This window comes from Paraphaeosphaeria sporulosa (genome assembly GCF_001642045.1).
Source record: "Paraphaeosphaeria sporulosa strain AP3s5-JAC2a unplaced genomic scaffold CC84scaffold_14, whole genome shotgun sequence".
NCBI classification, from domain to species: domain Eukaryota; kingdom Fungi; phylum Ascomycota; class Dothideomycetes; order Pleosporales; family Didymosphaeriaceae; genus Paraphaeosphaeria; species Paraphaeosphaeria sporulosa.
The window spans coordinates 731,561-748,497 of NW_017253373.1; the positions used below are offsets into that span (position 1 = coordinate 731,561).

The 16,937-nt window shown below is 55.1% G+C and overlaps 4 protein-coding genes across 4 annotated transcripts; 3 read left to right on the forward strand and 1 right to left on the reverse strand.

Moving 5' to 3' along the window:
• Positions 1-825: 825 nt before the first annotated feature.
• Positions 826-1,568, forward strand: CC84DRAFT_384481 (uncharacterized protein). Its single transcript, XM_018185993.1, has one exon. It carries the CDS (start codon positions 1,011-1,013, stop codon positions 1,500-1,502), a length of 492 nt encoding a protein of 163 aa, XP_018030185.1. The 5' UTR covers positions 826-1,010; the 3' UTR covers positions 1,503-1,568.
• On the forward strand, positions 1,439-3,062 carry CC84DRAFT_1210091 (uncharacterized protein; the record flags this gene model as incomplete). Its single annotated transcript, XM_018182263.1, has 4 exons — positions 1,439-1,762; positions 1,932-2,327; positions 2,574-2,628; positions 2,829-3,062. The coding sequence occupies exons 1-4, from the start codon at positions 1,674-1,676 to the stop codon at positions 3,060-3,062; spliced, it is 774 nt and encodes a 257-aa protein (XP_018030186.1). The 5' UTR covers positions 1,439-1,673.
• Positions 3,063-3,792: 730 nt separating this feature from the next.
• On the reverse strand, positions 3,793-5,183 carry CC84DRAFT_1222827 (uncharacterized protein; the record flags this gene model as incomplete). The annotated part of the gene is made up of 2 exons (XM_018183422.1): positions 3,793-4,523; positions 4,577-5,183. 2 exons carry the CDS (start codon positions 5,181-5,183, stop codon positions 3,793-3,795), a joined length of 1,338 nt encoding a protein of 445 aa, XP_018030187.1.
• An 8,585-nt stretch (positions 5,184-13,768) lies between these two features.
• On the forward strand, positions 13,769-15,402 carry CC84DRAFT_1232410 (uncharacterized protein; the record flags this gene model as incomplete). The annotated part of the gene is made up of 3 exons (XM_018183756.1): positions 13,769-14,072; positions 14,366-14,966; positions 15,168-15,402. 3 exons carry the CDS (start codon positions 13,769-13,771, stop codon positions 15,400-15,402), a joined length of 1,140 nt encoding a protein of 379 aa, XP_018030188.1.
• Between the last annotated feature and the right edge of the window lie 1,535 nt (positions 15,403-16,937).

The window sequence follows — 16,937 nt, forward strand, 5'->3', positions numbered from 1 at the left end:
CTGATAACAAACACACGATGCAGGAAGAGCAAAGTAGCTAGGTAGCGAGGGAAGAAAAATAGCCATAGTCTTGCGGGTTGGGTACTGTTGTGGGGCACGTTATTTAGGTAAGTACGGCACCACAGGGACGGAGAGAATAGGAGGGTGTCTTTGGCACGAACGGGGCGAAAGGAAGTTGGACTTGAGCTTCTATGAGAAGTCGGTACCTACGAGCCGATACGACCTTGTGCTGGACCAGAAGTGCTTCTATGATAGGTAAGTAGCGTAGACCCACATCTTTCGTTTCCTATGCATCGGGTGTCAGGATTCAAAGGCAAGCAATGTAGATAGATACAAGACGGGCAACCAAAGTAGATTGTAGGAGAGACGAATCGCTGTCGGACTAGATCCGATAGCTTCCTAGCCTTGATAGCTAGCTACTGTTAGCTTGGACCTAATCGTCTCGGGCTACGCCCTATCTCGACGGATATCCCGTGACCGGAGAGGTGAGGTACAGGATACCCAGGGTTCTAACATCGGGCAGCTTGGATGAGCTCGCCATAATCCATGAGTTGGGCAACTTCGGCCGAGGCATATTAGCCATCAAGATACTCATATTGTTCTTGATTCTAATAATACTCTTCGGCGTCTGTGGCAGCAGTGCATCCATCGAAGGCGAGAATCTGTTTTCCGAGGGCTCACCTACTGCATCGAGTGGCATACCGCTCGTATTTCAGCTATCATCCAGTCGCCTTGACGGGAGTCCAAGATGCGACCCTACTAAGTCGCCGAAGCGCTTTGTAAAAGGATTCCAGGCTCGAAGGGGTAGGCTCTTCTGGGTCTCGTGCGTACTGGTCTATTGACAGATGGTCGACCGGTCTCAAGCGTCGTATCACTAATCCATCATTGTTGTTTGTGACTGCACTGACTTGCAATCCAGAAATGTAATCCACAGCTTTCTCCGCTTCCTCGAATATGTGCTGGCGGAAAGGACCTCATTGGAAGAACTTTGCGCAAGCATCTCCGGTAATATGCTCAAGAGGATGCGACTCGCTATTACTGATGTAGGCGAGAAACGTTTTATTAAACGCCCTTTCCACCAACCAAATCACGTCTCCATCGTAAGACAACATCAATGGATGGTATACGCCATTCTTATCACAAACCATTTTGCTCTTCTTGTTAGCGCCGCGAAGCCCGTATCATTTGTACACGGCTACCACCAGCGTAGCCATCTCTTGCATGGCAATCTTCCTTCCTCGGGCTCACGGCAGATCTCGCCGATACGGTTTGACCTCGGTATAGTAAACGACACCCCTTTCGCCCGAACTCATACAAACACAACCGCCTCCGTCCCGGGGTGCCCTATGCACGTGTTTGTTTTGCTTCTTGCCAAGAAGTCGCGGAAAGGGTTGACCAAACCTGAAGATTCTCATTTGCTGGCACACTGCCTAAAAGAGGTACAACTATGCGTCAGCGCCCCAGCGCCGTCGAGCATATCTGCAGTTTTGCTACGGTCATGATCGGACGGGTAGATGCCCCGCAAGTGGAGGCTTTGCAAGCGTGTAATCTTGGACGGTGACCATGCTGTATGGTCACTCAGATCTCCCAGCCGACCTAGCTTGTCTTTGTGGTATTCAAGGGCGCTCACAACATCATCGAACGACGAAGGGCGCTGAGGCGGGCGCTTCCTCATGCTCAATCACGGCGGCTACGATAGAGACCTGGTCGACGAAGTTTCGCTCGGAGCATACTTGATCACTGATGGGGCCAATCGACGCTAGTACGAACTGCGTAGTGATATCCTCAAGGCGAACGCGCCTCACCTGCTCTGTTGATCGCCCGTCAACACAGGGGCACCGACTTTTGCACCACAACATCACGCTCGCCCTGTCGTGGCATATCTGACCTTGCATCTCTCCACCACGACATGCCGCTTTGTAGAAAATTAGCGGTAACGTAACCGGAAATGGGCACGACCACGCCACAACCCCGCGCAAGCCCACACGCATTGGGCTTACCACAGCTACAGTCATAACGCCAGGCGGGGCCAAGACTTCCGGAACGCCCGCCGAGGTCAATATCGTCACCGAGGCTGACACAAAGTCTGCTACTGAACCTGCTCCCGAGGCTGTCGCTGCCATCCGCGATGCCAAGGCGCACCTAGCATCCATCGCAATCAGCGGCCGGCGAATCGTTGCCATGATCGAAGCGATGGAAAGCAGTGAAGTGTCCCCCGAGTCCGGAGATTTCAGTGCTCACGACGTCACCTGGAACATGGAGCCACCGATTACGACTGCGCCATTGGATTCAATCCCATCCGGAAGGTCGCAGTTTTCCACGGCGCTGTATGACGTTGGCCTTGTCCGGGCTATCGAGGAACACACCATAACAGACCGCAATCCCTATGTCACGGGCCACAAGTTCTATGACATTGCAGTCGAAGCCTGCAACTTCTGCCGAAGCGCACCAATCACTCTGCACTCATTCTTATTACTGCCATTGATTTAGATGCCTGTCGCAGCCGATTTCGCCGAACGCCGCATCCTTGCGTTTTCCAGGAGCGCTGATTAGGAACTGCTTGCCGTCCATAGCCCTCATGGCGACGAGTCTGACATCCTCGCCTGCACTCTGACCGATTTCGTCCAGGTGGGTGCACTTGATCAGGACCTCCTTTCAAGCAAAATCTTCTCAATCCTCGCTCTCCTTCACCGCCAGGTGTATCTCAACCATGCCGAATGCAATCACGCATACAGGCAAGGCCACAAGTACCCGCATCCCTAGAGGAGCAGGTTGACAGCATGTCCCTATCACTTGCTTCAGGCTCAAGTCAGCTGACACAAACTTAGATCACCATCGCCAACTTCACCAGCACACAGATCCGCGTTCACGAAGCCGAGATCAGCGTCCCTTCCGATCCTCAGCAGAACAGCTCCACCGTCATCAATTTCGCCAGGCTCCAGTGTATCAACAACTCCGAGTTTTGCGGAGAGGGCCCCAAGGTGGAAGAGAACTGGCTCAACATATTGGCGTACATGTGCGTTCTTCCTTACCCTCCGCCCAAGGAGAAAGGGCTCGCCTGAGCACACCGATGCATCGCCATGATCGCAGCGAGGACCGTCATGACCCTGTTGTGCGCTTGCAGGCGGTCTGACTGCAGTGGCTTTGATTCAATCGCGTAGCGTGGGAGCAATGACATAGCTATTCCTTTCACGAGTCACGAAACATGTACATCACGACGATTTGCATCTGCATTAGGACGGAGTCGGGTTCAGGTTAGCGCATGTAATTTCTTCCTTCACATTTGGCCCTCTACTTTTCTTTCAATGGAATTGTCGTTGGCTCTTACTCCGCAGCGTTGCCTGCGCTCCGTCTTTGCAAGTCCCGCTGTGTCGCCTTGACCATCTCGAACGTACAGTCCCACGGCCCCGTACTGAGAAGTTCTCGCAGGCGCATTGTGCGCAGGCGAGACGTGCATCTACGTGGGCGTAAAGCGGGCAGATGCTGTAGACGACAAGTCGGACAAAAACATTGTGTCTGTTTTCGTCCGCTGTCTCGGGACCCTTCGCACGCGGGGACAATGCTACCTCGCACGACAGTACCTTGTTCGTACAGTGGGGGACAGGAGATTGTGCCATGGCCAGATACCGCTGGGTTGTCTGCCGCTTGCTTTGGTATTGCCGGTTACGCTCGTGTTGCCGTCTGGTCCTTTCGACCACTCTCCTGGGCGGCGGCCTTGGTGAGCGTGATTACCAGACCAGACTGCGTTCCTGTTACAGCTAGGGGGCAGAAGGTGATCACGTTGGTGTGCCCTCACCAGCGCACGTCCAGCGGCACACTCGCCGCCCTCGTCCTAGTCCCAAGCCCAACCCCTGCCCGGACCCCCAGCCTCTCCCTCACGAGCACCCCCCTCAGCTCCCCCACCAACTCGCTGATCCTCTCCTTCGCCGTGGTATACGCCTCCCCGCACTCACCCTCCACACTTGCCACCATGTCTGCGCACCGCCCCTCCATGTCCTCTAGCCGCTCATCACACAACCTCCGCATCTCCATCAGCTGGTCCTCCTTGAGCATTGCGAATTCGAGGCGCTGGTCCTCAAGCTGCTCGTCCAGCGCGAGGTCCGCGTGGTCGCGGGCTTCCAGCGCGTGCGCGTAGGACTCGGCGCTAATCTGCTCGGCGACGGTGGCCGCGGTGGAGTGCAGGCGGGCGCGGATGACGCGGTGGAGCGGGGAAAGGGGGTTCGGCGGACCTGGGGGTGGCGTGGACGGGTGTGCCAAGGAGGGTGTGGGTGTTGGTGCAGCGAACATGTTTGTGAGGATGCCGGGGAGGACGTCGGCGAGGATTTCGGGCAGGACGTCGCGCAGGGCGGAGGGGAGGAGCTTCGCCATGGCGGTCTCGGCGGCTTGGAGTGGATCGGGCGGGGCGGGCGGCGAGGACGGGTCGGTGGTGGCCTTTTCGGTTGGCGAGCCGGGGTCGATGTCGGCGTTCGCGTCGTCGAGGAGGAGGCGCTTCGGGCGCGGCGCCTGGGGCGGGGTCGAGGGTGCTGCTGGCGTGAGCAAGATGGCTGGAGACGAGCCGTGGGTGCTGGATACGTACACTGCCGTGGCCGCTTCAGCGACTCTTCGTACCGCGGGGGGTCGCGCTCGCCGAAGACGGTCCAGTCTGCCTCGACTGCGCCGCTGCGGCGAGGAAAGCCCGTCAGGCCTGAGCTGCCCACAAGACACTCAAACTGCGCCCGCTTGTCCGGATGCAGCCAGGCGTAGTCGAAGACGATGTCGACGCGCGTCGCCCTGGCCAGCGCGGCCAGCTGCTCGAAGCGCGGGCCGGCGTCGTTGGCGGACAGAGGTCCCGCCGCGGGCGACAGCACGACGCAGGGCTGCTTGAGAACAAGGCCCAGCGCCTTCAGCTTGCCGCCCCGCGGGCGGGCTATCTGCGCCAGCTGCACCGCGCGATCGCCTCTGCCCGCGAGCGGCGCATCGCTCACCGTGGTCGTGCCGGGCTCGAAGTTGTCCGCATCGTAGACGAAGCGCATCCGCTGCTCGGCGTTGCAGCCCTGCGCGGCGAGCTCAAACTGCAGCTCGACCGTCGCCAGCCGCGCGCGCTCATTGACGAGGATGACGAGGGTGCCACGGCACGGCGACGCGTGGTCGAACGGCGACGAAACGAGTGCGGGGATGCCGCCCTTGCGGAAGAGTGTGGACATGATGTATTCTATCTACCGTACATGAGCTACCCCGTGCTGCTTGCTCTGCTACCTACCAAATGCCCCCGGTGCTGCTATGCTACAGCGCACTGGGATGCCCGCCCACCCGGGTTTTGATTGTGTGGCAGAGAGCAACCCTGGCTCTGTCGCGCCGTGGCCGCCCGCTCCAGTCTCGCCGTGTGCGCGCTGCCCGGCCCAGTAGAGCGCACCCCCCGACGGTGCTGCGCGTGCGCTGCGTCGAGGCCTTGTGGTGCGCAAGGATGGTGTGGTGAACTAGGGCATCGGGACGGCGCGGAGACTAAACGAGGCCTGGGGCGCGCGGGGACGTCGGCCGTGGTGCAAAGGGGGTGGCCGAGATGGGCGGGTGGTATGGGAGATGGGCGAGTGTTGTGGGAGATGGACGAGATGGACGGCGACGGTGGACGCGGTGCGAGGGCAGGTGGTGATGAAGGAAAGGCGGTGGCTGGACCGTCGAGGCCGAGTGCTTGGCGGAGATGAGTCATCACTGCTTGAGCCAATCAGTCGCCGCCTAGATCAGTCGTCATCACTTAGTCATCACTGATTAGTCATTGCCGCCGAAGAGGTGCCGACGTAGAGGAGCGGCGATGCACGTTTCCAGCCCGCGTTTCCTTTCATGATCCCGTCGGGAGAGTTTCTGCCGCCAAACCTCACTTTCGTTGTTCTGGCCACTCCTCTCGTTGCAACTTGGACGCGCGCGGCACAATCAAACATAGCATCATCAGCCGTCGGAAGTATATGGCTGAGCGTCGCAGGCGAAGCTGCTGTCGATGAGCTGGAAAGGCCAGAGATACGGATACGAGCCCGCCTTGCGCACCTCCATCAACTGTATCCCGTTTAGACCCCCCGCTTGCGGCGAATGCCTTGAAAAGCTCATTCATCCCTCCTACAGCCATTCAAGTTGGCAACGAGCACCACATCGCGAAATGCCCGCATTGTCGCGGTATCCTGCGTTTCGAGGAACTCACTGACTACCTCCATTTCTTACTCGCTAGCTCACGCGTCGAGTCCATCGTCTAACGTTGACAACGAGAACAAAGATGTAGTGCTCAAAATTCTTGCGATGAACGCGTTGCGACCACCTTTTTCTGGGCCTTCGCGGCCTCGGCCGTCGCACAGGACCCCAAGCTGGGGGTTTCCACCACCAAATAACCGCCGCCATCGTGTCAGCAGTGCTCAACGTCCCTTCGAACCCTATCTATTTGCATCCTTGTGGCTGCATGGTCAAGCAGGTTTTCCTGAAACATGCCACCGAGTCTCAAGGCATCAAGGAGCCTCTGGTTTGAGAAGAAACCACGAAGGACTATGGAGCGATGGAGAAAGTCGAGATTGAACAGTGAAAGCGTTCTCACACATATAGAATGATTTGATGCTGATGCTGGCTGGGGCAGCGACTGCTCTCAGAGTTTCCAGGGCGCCCACTCCCTCGATGGTGGAAGCGGTGCCGTGTGACTCTTCTAATCTCCAAGGTCCGCGAAGAATTTGACGACCATATGGCGGCCACATAGTTAGCTGTAGATTTGGAACTCTTTTGGAAACCTTCTACTCTGTACATTAGTCTAATTTATAGCGTTTGGAGCAGATACTGAGACTGCGTCTTTGCGAGACACTGGGACGGGTTCATGTAACTTGGGTTCAACACCTCTAACTCAAATCTTGTAGTGATTGGTCTCTCCCATATTTCTTCTCTTAACGCCAGCACAGCAGCGGAAACCGTTAGTAAGAGCCGCAAGAGGTATTGGCGCTACACCAAAGCAACAAAGGTTCAACCTTTTACTTGGTCGGCTCACGCTGATAATCTAGCCTAGCATTGGGTGTTTCTATCTTCCTAGTTCAGTGTCTTTGCACCGATCCAGGTCCTGGACTCGATCACAGGGCAGGAAACCACGACACGACGGCTTCAATCTCCTATCCATAAGAGACAGGAAAGAGGGAGCCACTGAAGAACGTTGCAATAAACCACTGCGCGTAGGTGCAGCCGTGGATGGGGCCTTCCCAAAGCTATGACTGGCGCCGCTTGGTACATAATGCATGAACCACCACTCCCATCACCCCGTCGCACCTCGCATCCCCCTTCGTCAGCGCTTCTTTTCGCCACCCAACCACCCTTCCAAAGCGCTAATCCAATTTTCGAACGCCCTCCGCTGCCAGTTTTTGCGTGACTTGCTAACCTAGCGCGGATAGTGTTTGGGCCCTGGTCCGTGTTGATCTCGAAGAGACTCTAGGACTTGGTCGTAATGGTGGTGATCTGCTCCTCTTGCACCGCCAGGGTATTCTCTTATAGGGTCATCTGCTCGAAGCCCCTGTGAATAGGAGGAGCGTTGGACTTGGTACTTGATTCCTTGCTTGGGGAGAGGGAGGAATCCTCGTAGGGTGGAGACGTAGGGTGCAAGAGGGCGGTGAGATTAGGGTATTTTCGCTCGCGTCACTGGTCATCGCGGAATTTGGGGGCCGAAGTCGGTACCGGGCTCCTCGTTCCCGGTGGTCTTGTCCTGCAGAGGGTCAGTCAAGTACAGTTTAACTGCATTGTATGAGCTTACCTCACCTTTGCGTTTGGAGGCGTCGAAATGCTCGCCGTCGTCGATTCTCTCCTTCCCGTTCGTGGGAAGAGGAGGCACACAGGGCTCCCACCATGCGGTATAGTTGGTCGCCGCGAGACGGGACGGTGGTCGATCAAGGTAGCATCGGAGTCGCGTCCCAACCGCAACGTTGGCCTCACAGATTAGGGTTCCTCATCGGACGAGATGTTATCAATATAGAGTTGTAGAAGGTCCAAGCGCAGACTAACTAATCATCAAACGGACGTAGAAGGAAGAAGTGCAGAGACTGGCTTTGTAGTTGCTGTGGTGGTTAAGGTATAGTGTAGTCTGGAAGACGCCGTGGCGATATAGTCAATCCGCTGTTGTCTAGGGGCTTGCATGTATCCCCATTCATCGGCCCAAGTCTGAACCTGCGAGGAGGAGCATATGTGGGAACAGTGGGCGTCCTTGCCCTACTCCTTCTGTCGTCTGGCGATTTACTTAACATTAGGGGACGCTCACGCTGAGCAATCATTGCGTATGTCGCAGTGACAAGAAGATTCAACCTGCCGCGGGCAGTGCATTGTCAGGATTCACAAGCAAGCAATGTAGATAGGTGCAAGACGGACAACCAAAGTAGATTATAGAAGAGACAAATCGCTGTCGGACTAGATCCGACCGCTCCCTAGCCTTTATAGCTAGCTACTGCTAGTTTGGACCTAATCGTCCCGGGCTACGCCTTGTCTCGACGGATATCCCGTGACCGGGAAGATGAGGTGCAGAATACCCAGGGTTCTAACCTACCTCGCTTTAGGATTTTGACGCTTCAATGGCTTACTCTCGTGTAATTAACGAACTTTGCGAATAGTTTGCTCGGTAGGTAACTGACGTTTCAAGCTAGCTAGGAGAGTAAGCCTCAGCCCATCCATTCGTTGCTAGGCATCTCCCCGGGCATTTCCCTCGGTAGAGACCAGCCGTTATCATTAATTAAGGCCAACTGCGATGAAATTGAAAATTTGCAGCGTCAGATATACGCTTCAATAGCGAGTCGGGGAAAGACTGTTTTGTGCGGTTCTGATCGAGGGCTCTGCGTAGAGGCTGGATGCGGAGCTTTGGAGGGATAGCATATCGTTTGGACTCGAGTTCAGCCAGCAGCTTCTAGCTAGGCTGTTCAATCTAATTGTGGTATATGCTAATTATGCGGGATGTGGTATGTAATCAGTGACGACGTAAGATATTGGAGGACCAATCGTTACAGATGGCGCAGTGCTAGGAGTCGAGCATCGAAGTCGTCTAACTTAACAGGTAGATTCATCCATCAACCTCGACGTTCATTTGGAATTAGATAAATCTGCCCCGGGCGCTACGCAAGGATGTAGGATGCATCAATGGTGTAGTATAAGACTCTCGTAGCCTACTCAGCCCGGCTGGATATACCACCAACGCGTACGTTAATTACGATAATAAACCTAGCGCATCCATGTATAGAGCTATAGTGGAAGGAGTTAGACCTTAAATTGCCTAGCCCAAACACCAACGGACCTTATGTTCGCAGAATCTCGCGCCTGTACTTCTTCAAATCCTCCACGTAGAAACACTGACCAAACTAGAAGAGCCCATGAGCCCCGCTCACCCCAGGCTGGAACAACAAGCCGCCCGGAACGATTTCACGTAGGCTTTACGTTGGCCATCTCGTGATTGACCAGATTCATCTACTTTTGGTATTTATAACGGCAACTTTTCAGGAATGGTTGCTGCGGTGGCGGAAATGGTTCGCGCTGACGACTGCGGTCTCTTCCACATGACCGCCTTCGCGGCTCTAGGCTGCCCCTGATCAGCCACCATCTACCAAATGCCTGTCCCAGAGCCTCTCAACCCCTTTTTGTTATTCATTCCATCCTTCTCAATGGTAACTAATACCCTAGGGTTATGCAGAGGAGTGGTAGAGGGGTGCTAAAGCTGCAAGGTCTAGCTATAGGCAATAGTGTTTGCTTCACGCTAGGATTGATAGTGAAAGGATGACTCGATGGCATTGAGTGAATAATACTTGACTTCCCTGAAGCCGGTGTGCGGCGTGGGTTATGCGCAGCCAACTCGCTTAGCACGCTAGGACCCTATCAGGCCTTAGCGCAATATGCCACAACACCATAACGAACTTCGCGATCTGCTCGTTACAAAAGCGACGATGATTATTTGACGCCTGCGCGACGAAGGACAGCAGCCACATGAATTGGACTGACTTGAGCAAGAGTCAGATCTCCTAACTTTACATGGTCAGTGAGCGGGGGCACCCGGGAATCACAACGTGCTCATGCTTTTTTAGAAGAGCCATGGTCGCATTCAGCCACATTGCGACGCCTCCTATAATACAAGCACCAAAAGCTTGATGGCACAGGGTAAGAGAGAATTAACAGTAAATAGATTAGATCCATGTATGATTGGACGTCCATCTTCTGCTATCGACACAACACAAAGTACCACAGACGCGACCTTGGTCCGTCCCTGCGCAGAGCAGCCACCGGTAATACCCCGAGTGCCCGCTCCCTGCCAGAGCACGCGCACAAATGATGACCGCCCTGCGCATGTACGGCGAAAACGCGCGCCTTCGTCCGCCACCGATCGATTGCCGCGCCGTCGGCACCAAGTAGATCATGACATTGGTAGAGCACGTGAGCTGGATCGCAGTCCCACCTCACGCCAACACAGAGCGAAAACGCTAAGCATCGATAATGATGTATTCCATATAGTGGATTGGTATCTACGTCAAGGTAAAGAAAATCGTTGGTGGCGTCACCTCCGTCCATGTCCACGTTCCCGCTGAGTGACGCCTGGGGACTTTTCCGGCGGAGCGCGGCGGTGGTGTCTGGCACCAGCATGTTAGCATCCGCCCACTCGGCTGCATCCCTTCCGCAGCGGTACCCCCACCATCCTCACCATCGTCCGCATGCTCATCTTTATCAGCGTCCCCCACTCCGGTGGATCGCCGCCACGCCATAGTGCTCTTCGAGATAGCGCCCACGCGCATCTGCTTGCAATCCCGAACAGTGATCGACTGGAGTGGGTTGTTAAAGAAGTATGGGGTTTGGCCGTCGGCCAAATTGCGGCCGCTATGCTTGAACGTATTCCTGCGCTTGGCGGCCGTGCGGGAAACCAGGGTTACTGGCATGCTGTTCGTCCACATTCTCCAATACCTGTTTCAACATTCGTGCACGAGGGTTATCACCTAGCGGTAGCCCGCTGATATTGTCCGTAGGACCGGCAGCGAATGCTGTAAAGTTGCGGATGTTTTCACGCAGTTCCGAGATACGAGCTGGCTGGTGGGGTTGTTGGTTTGGCTTCCTATATCCAGTCAGGGTACGGAGGGCCACCTCTGCGGTGTCTGCCCGTGCCTATTCGAGTCGGTCTCCTGCGTCTCGGCGCTGCACTCACATTGGCGAGTTGGGCGCGCATTTATGCAGCCTATACAGATGCAGGCAACGGACATGCGGCGGAGCGCTGCGTACGCCGCGGCGAGAAACGGGACCCTTGCCTGCACGTCGCTAGACAGTGGTCAGCCAGCGCGGGACATTCATTTGCTGCCGTCTGATCTGGCCACCTCTGGATCGACCATCTGAGCACGCGCTCTTAAGCGCGACAGGACAGTGCTCTCCACTCGCGCAAATCTCAAGTCCGACAGGGAACTGCTTTTGGCGTCGTACACCTGTGTGCAGCTGGGGGCCATGCAGCCATAAACGCCACGGCAACAAAAAGGCGCACCCCTGAATTCGTTGCGAGACCCGCGCCCATCGACGCTTGTCAAATCGACCCGTCCTCTGCGGTGACTGTGACTTGGTGCTTTATTCCAGGCCGCGGCTACCGCCCAGCCGGTGCGAGTGATGTCCGAGTGTGTTGCTATTCGGGACGATTGCTTTTCTTTGTCCTGTGGCGGCAAACGGCGCAACGTTGCCGAATTTGCACCAACACAAGCCTGACAGCCGGGTCGGGTTCAGTTTTCAATTTGACACAGCCTCCCTTTGCTCTGCTTCAAGGGCATTCCGGTGGCATGTTGTGAGGCTCGCACAATCAACACGTGGCTGGCACGCGAGGCTGGACCCAGGGGCTCGTGTCCAAGTGCCAATGCTCGCGCAAATCAAACTTGCCGGGAGAGTGCTTCTGGCATCCAGAATGAGCCTGGGAAGTGACTGCAGTTGCAGGCCGCTGAGAGGAAAACGTTGCCTTCGTTGCTGCGTCGCAAAGCCCCAGAATGAGCCCAATCCATAGGCACGTGCAGGTGCAGGTGCTAACGCTTCTAGTAGAGACGGCTTTTTCCTCTGTTTACAAGCCGAGCCCATCCAATGCATACCTTCCCCACCAAGATACAAGCCATGGCTACGGCGGCCTTTGGGACCCTTACCGTCATGTGATGTGCTGCCATGGTCGTGCAAACTTCCCTCACTCACTAATCGTCTGCAAAATGTTCACAAAACTGCTTGCGCCATGCCGGTAACGTTGATATGGCAGCCTCATAATTTGCTCACTGGCACAATTCTGCATCATCACGCCCTGAATCACAAGAGGCCAATCCACACGACTCACCAACTATATCCACTCCCTGTCGCTATCAAGCGCCGCCGTCACTTCGGGCAGCAAACCTGGATCCGCGCCATCCGTAACCCGAATCACTGTTTGTGAAGTTACCCATTACGCAAATTGGACCCACCGGCCCGCACTGGGCAATGAGGGATTTCCGGATCTGGACCAGTTTTTATGGGACGGGAAGGCGCATAGGTGCACGCCGCCGTCATGGTACCGGAAGGAGGTGAAGCGTCCGCTTGGTTGAGACCCAGCGCTTGGATTGCACGGCAAGCCACTGTTCCAATCAAAGACATCTCTTCGACAGACACAAACTTCGGTCAGTCCATCACTTCTGGCTTCTCCTGGCCGAGCTCTCCTAACCGCGTAGAAGAACCTCCATCCCCCCATCATTCTTCTCGACAAGTTAGACAGACCTACCTCCGTCGCAACGAAATTGCCCTTCCGACTCTCCCACTCCCACCGATATGTTGGGAGGGTCGGAAGCCCATCTTCATGTAGTGTGTGTCTTCATGTGCAATCCTTTCCTCCTTGCACGATGCTTGCGTGGCACTTTTGCTTCTTGTCTAATGCTCGCGTAAGTCCTCCATGCTGCACTGGCTTTGAAAAAGAGATGCTAACCCCCTTGAGATAATGAAGCACGGAGTTTGAGCCCTGCATCGACACCCACAAGGGAGCATGGTGCTTCCCGTCGATGTCTCCACAGTGCTAAGCGCTACTGGAACAACAGCACATGCTCAGGTGATTTCCATCTCATTTCGTCTAATAACTCAGAAGACTCAGCCTTCGAACTCCGTACAGTCGTCCTCCAACGTTGTCACCGGAACCACATCCCTTCGTCCTCGTCATCTTCACCATCTCTCACGCCGATGCCTCCACCGCAGCCCCCGGCAGCATTAGCATGAGGCAGAGGGAGACGGAGATCCGAAACATGCTAATTCCCTAGGCGGCGGTCCTACCGACGTTGCCGGACATGACATCAACACGCCTATGACTTGTTTGTTCCTCGGTACCCTGGAAATATTGCAAGGTTGCTTTCGACATGTTCAGGGGCTGCAGGAAATTGCAGGGTAAATTGTGTTCATTCGATACGCTCATAGGCCGTTCTAACATGCTCAGGAAACTCTTGGCATCCTTTGCGGATGTCAATACTACGCGTGCACCTAATACGACCGAGTGCTGCTTTGTGCGAGGTTCTATATATGCCAAAATATGAGTCGATCTCATTCGAATTCCGACTGAGTCGTGCCATGCGTAGTTGAAGTACACTCGCCATTGCCTCCAAAGAAGGATCATCTTGCCAAAGATTCCTCCACGACCGAGAACCTCCTGCAGACCATCCCCTATTGTGGCCACGGCGCCCAGTCTGGTCCTCGCAAAGGCCCTCGCCCAATTGCTTTGCTGCTGCTTCCTCTAGAGACTATGACGGCATGAATGCGGAATAGCCACCATCTTCAAAAGCCTTATTGGCCAGCAATGTCTCTGCGCATTCCAATTTCTATGCGCGTTATATATATACCTGGATCTGATTTTGATCTCTTCGAACTGCCGATGGCGTCGTCTGTCTGTGGAACAACAACTTTCGACCTTGCTGGACACGAGGCTACGCCGGGTAAGACCCGTTCTCCGAGTGCCGGAATCCAGCGTATTGGAGGACCACAAACACCGTCTGTCGCAGAAAATGTTGACGAAGAGTACCATTCGCGACGATACGTCAACTGCTGTGTTCCGTTGCTGCGAGACCTGGCCACAACGAAGGAGCTGCAAGAGATGAGCATTCGTAGGCTACATTCTCACCCCATGGACTTATATACGACTGAAGCGCTAAATATCCCATTGCGCTCAATATCAACATGGACTGAGGCTGCCGCGGAGCGATGCTTAGGATCTGTCGGAAAGGGAGCGACGCGATCACCCTCGATGTGTTGACTTCGTCCTTCAACCTGATCGCTCACAACAGAACCGTGCGAGTGGAATCTATCGCGCCCTTGCACAGAGACCAAGGCCATCGAAGCCTCCGACAGTGACCCATCATCCGCCTTTCCCGGTAAATGTATTGCTACGAGCTCGCAGAACTTTTTGGAAGTGGACAAGGACTTCGCCACAGACGACCGCTCAGGAAGGAGAGGGACACGCAACCCCACGGGAAGATGAGTATCAGCTCACACCTCCTATATATATACAACTCCCTACACAACGTGTCGACCACAATCCAGATGGGCGTGCCCGGGTCTGCTAACACCATCGTCTCCTCACTCACCTTGTGGTACACGCCCGCGCAGAACTGCAGCAACGCCTCTGGACTAGAATCTTACGGAACCAGAATGCCGTTTCATCCCCGCACCGAATTTGAGGCTCCGGTCAACCCAGAGGAGTGTGGGGATCGCGGGGACTCGCTGATGAGTTTTTCCTGGACTTCTGCTCACTGCTTGCTGACTTGTCGATACACCCTTTTGGCGGCCAGGCGACCCGTGCTTCACGGTGGGACATGTTGGGCTGGGGAGGGAAGTGTCGCAACCGGATCCTCCCACAATGACCTAACTTTGGACGAGCACAACCGACTCTCTACCCGCGAAGCGCTCGAAGACTTGTATGCCATGGGAAGCCCAGCCATAATACAGTCAACGCGCTACGGCACACTGTCGCCCGCGTCACGCACCGCACACCACGCACCGTACGACACGAAGGACCCATCTTGAGATCCCATTGCCTCTACCCTACGACATGGGTACTATATATATAGCTGACATCATCGACTGAGCAATGCCATGTCGGTGTGATTCGTGTTGGTACCAGTGCCGAATGGTACTGGATCCTGTTTTCTTGGAGAACTCGACTCCACCAGATTGAAACATCTGGTCTATATATACATCAGGATTCGGACGACATCTCCAATGTGCAAGGTAATTTTGGGAGGAGGACTACAGCAACACCACGGAAACCTTCCAAGCACCCACAAGACGGCACTGGGATCTGTCGGCTTCACGTCATGCCGTGCTGCTCCATACGCCAGCGTGCTTGCAACGGCGACACATGCAGACTTCCAACCAAGTCTCGCCACTACGTGCACGTCGCATTGCCGGTCGAAGCAGCGAGCCCGTCGCAGATGATGCACTGATTCGACCATGATCCTCGTCAGACGATAGGAGGAACTCAGAAAACTGGACCCGGACAGGATGGACACGGAAATGATGGAAAGGAAAAAAGAGTGAGCCGTGGTTGAGGCGATGCGACTTTGTGAAAGAGATGGATGGGAGATGAAGCCGGCTCCTGCACCTCCCCGTGGTGTCTCCTGGATAGTCTCGCATGAGATGAACCAACTCAGGAACGCGACGAGAACCCCCTCCGGTTCTCGTATATATATATATATATACAGCAGTCGCCAAAGGCAAGCAGTCCAGTTCCCCTCTACGTTTTCCCAGCTAATGCTTGTAGTAGACATGTCGATGGAGGGTGTCAATCTGGTGGCAGCATGTTCAGCATGCGTCTTCGGGTCAGGAACAGAACGTGGGATGAATGCACAAGAGATGGCCTTTGAGGACGTGGGACACAGCGACGAGACCTCAGCAACCTCCAAAGCCATAGGCAGCTGGAGGCGTTGAATACTCCCCGTCTTGACTGACCATGTCCTCCGAATTCCGCCTCTCTGAATCGCGTTAATGCGCTTCTCCGTTTGCGCCTTCGAGACAGCACATCTGAAAACGGTTCGAGCTGCTAGCCCTTATCTTCGGCACGCATCAGTGAGTGACATCTGGTCCGTTGCGGCACCACTGGCGCCGCGAGAAAGATGTAGAAGGTATGTTAGCTGAAGCCAAACACTTCTACCGGCAGATGATGCGACATGTTCATTCGGGCTAAGGTCGAGCACGGATTCGCCTACTATCGGAAGACACCCCGGAGAGATCCACCGATCTATCGACGTCACCTCACGTCCGAAGCACGTCGCAGTGCTACCGCCGACCATGGCGACCTAGGGCGCATCCCTCATCCTCCTATGCCGGTGCCGATGAGCCCCAGCATCACGAGCACACCCCCCAGTCACCAACAATCTCTCTCTCTCTCTCTCTCTCTCTATATATATATATATACAAGTCGGCTACTCTCCCTCCGACAATAATGGCACTCTCTTGAAGCGGTTACTCTCCAAGCTTTTCGAGCTTTCCATAGTGGACGACAACATGACGTCCTGGACAAGCTCGAGTCAGGGAGGCGAAGCACGCGAAGATGCATTCATGTTTCCCCAGTCCAGGAGCTAGAGCCTTCTGTGATTGCGCACTCTGAATACATTCGCAATGCTCTCCTTGGGACGTGCGAAGGGTCTGTCACTATCGACAGTCTCGAGCTGTACTTTCCATCCCGGATCCGCCACCTAGACGTCTGAATACGCTACGCGATCGACATGATTTATCATCGCCGTTGTTCGCCAGACCCAGCGAGGAAACCGCCATCGAGCCCCCTGGCAAATCTTGAGACCCATTTCACGACGCGGGGAGGAAGGAGGCGAACGCCAAGATGGATCGACTTGAATCTAGCAAAGATCAGGTCAAGCGATGTCTTGCGGCGGGGAAGAGAGCACTTGAGGCGCAGAAGAGCTTATGCGATAGAGAAGACGCGAACATGAGAGACATGACGGAAAATGCCAACC

Bases quoted from the DNA above. Each gene is read 5' to 3' on its own strand.
- CC84DRAFT_384481 (XM_018185993.1), top strand. From the start codon at position 1,011: ATGCTCAAGAGGATGCGACTCGCTATTACTGATGTAGGCGAGAAACGT.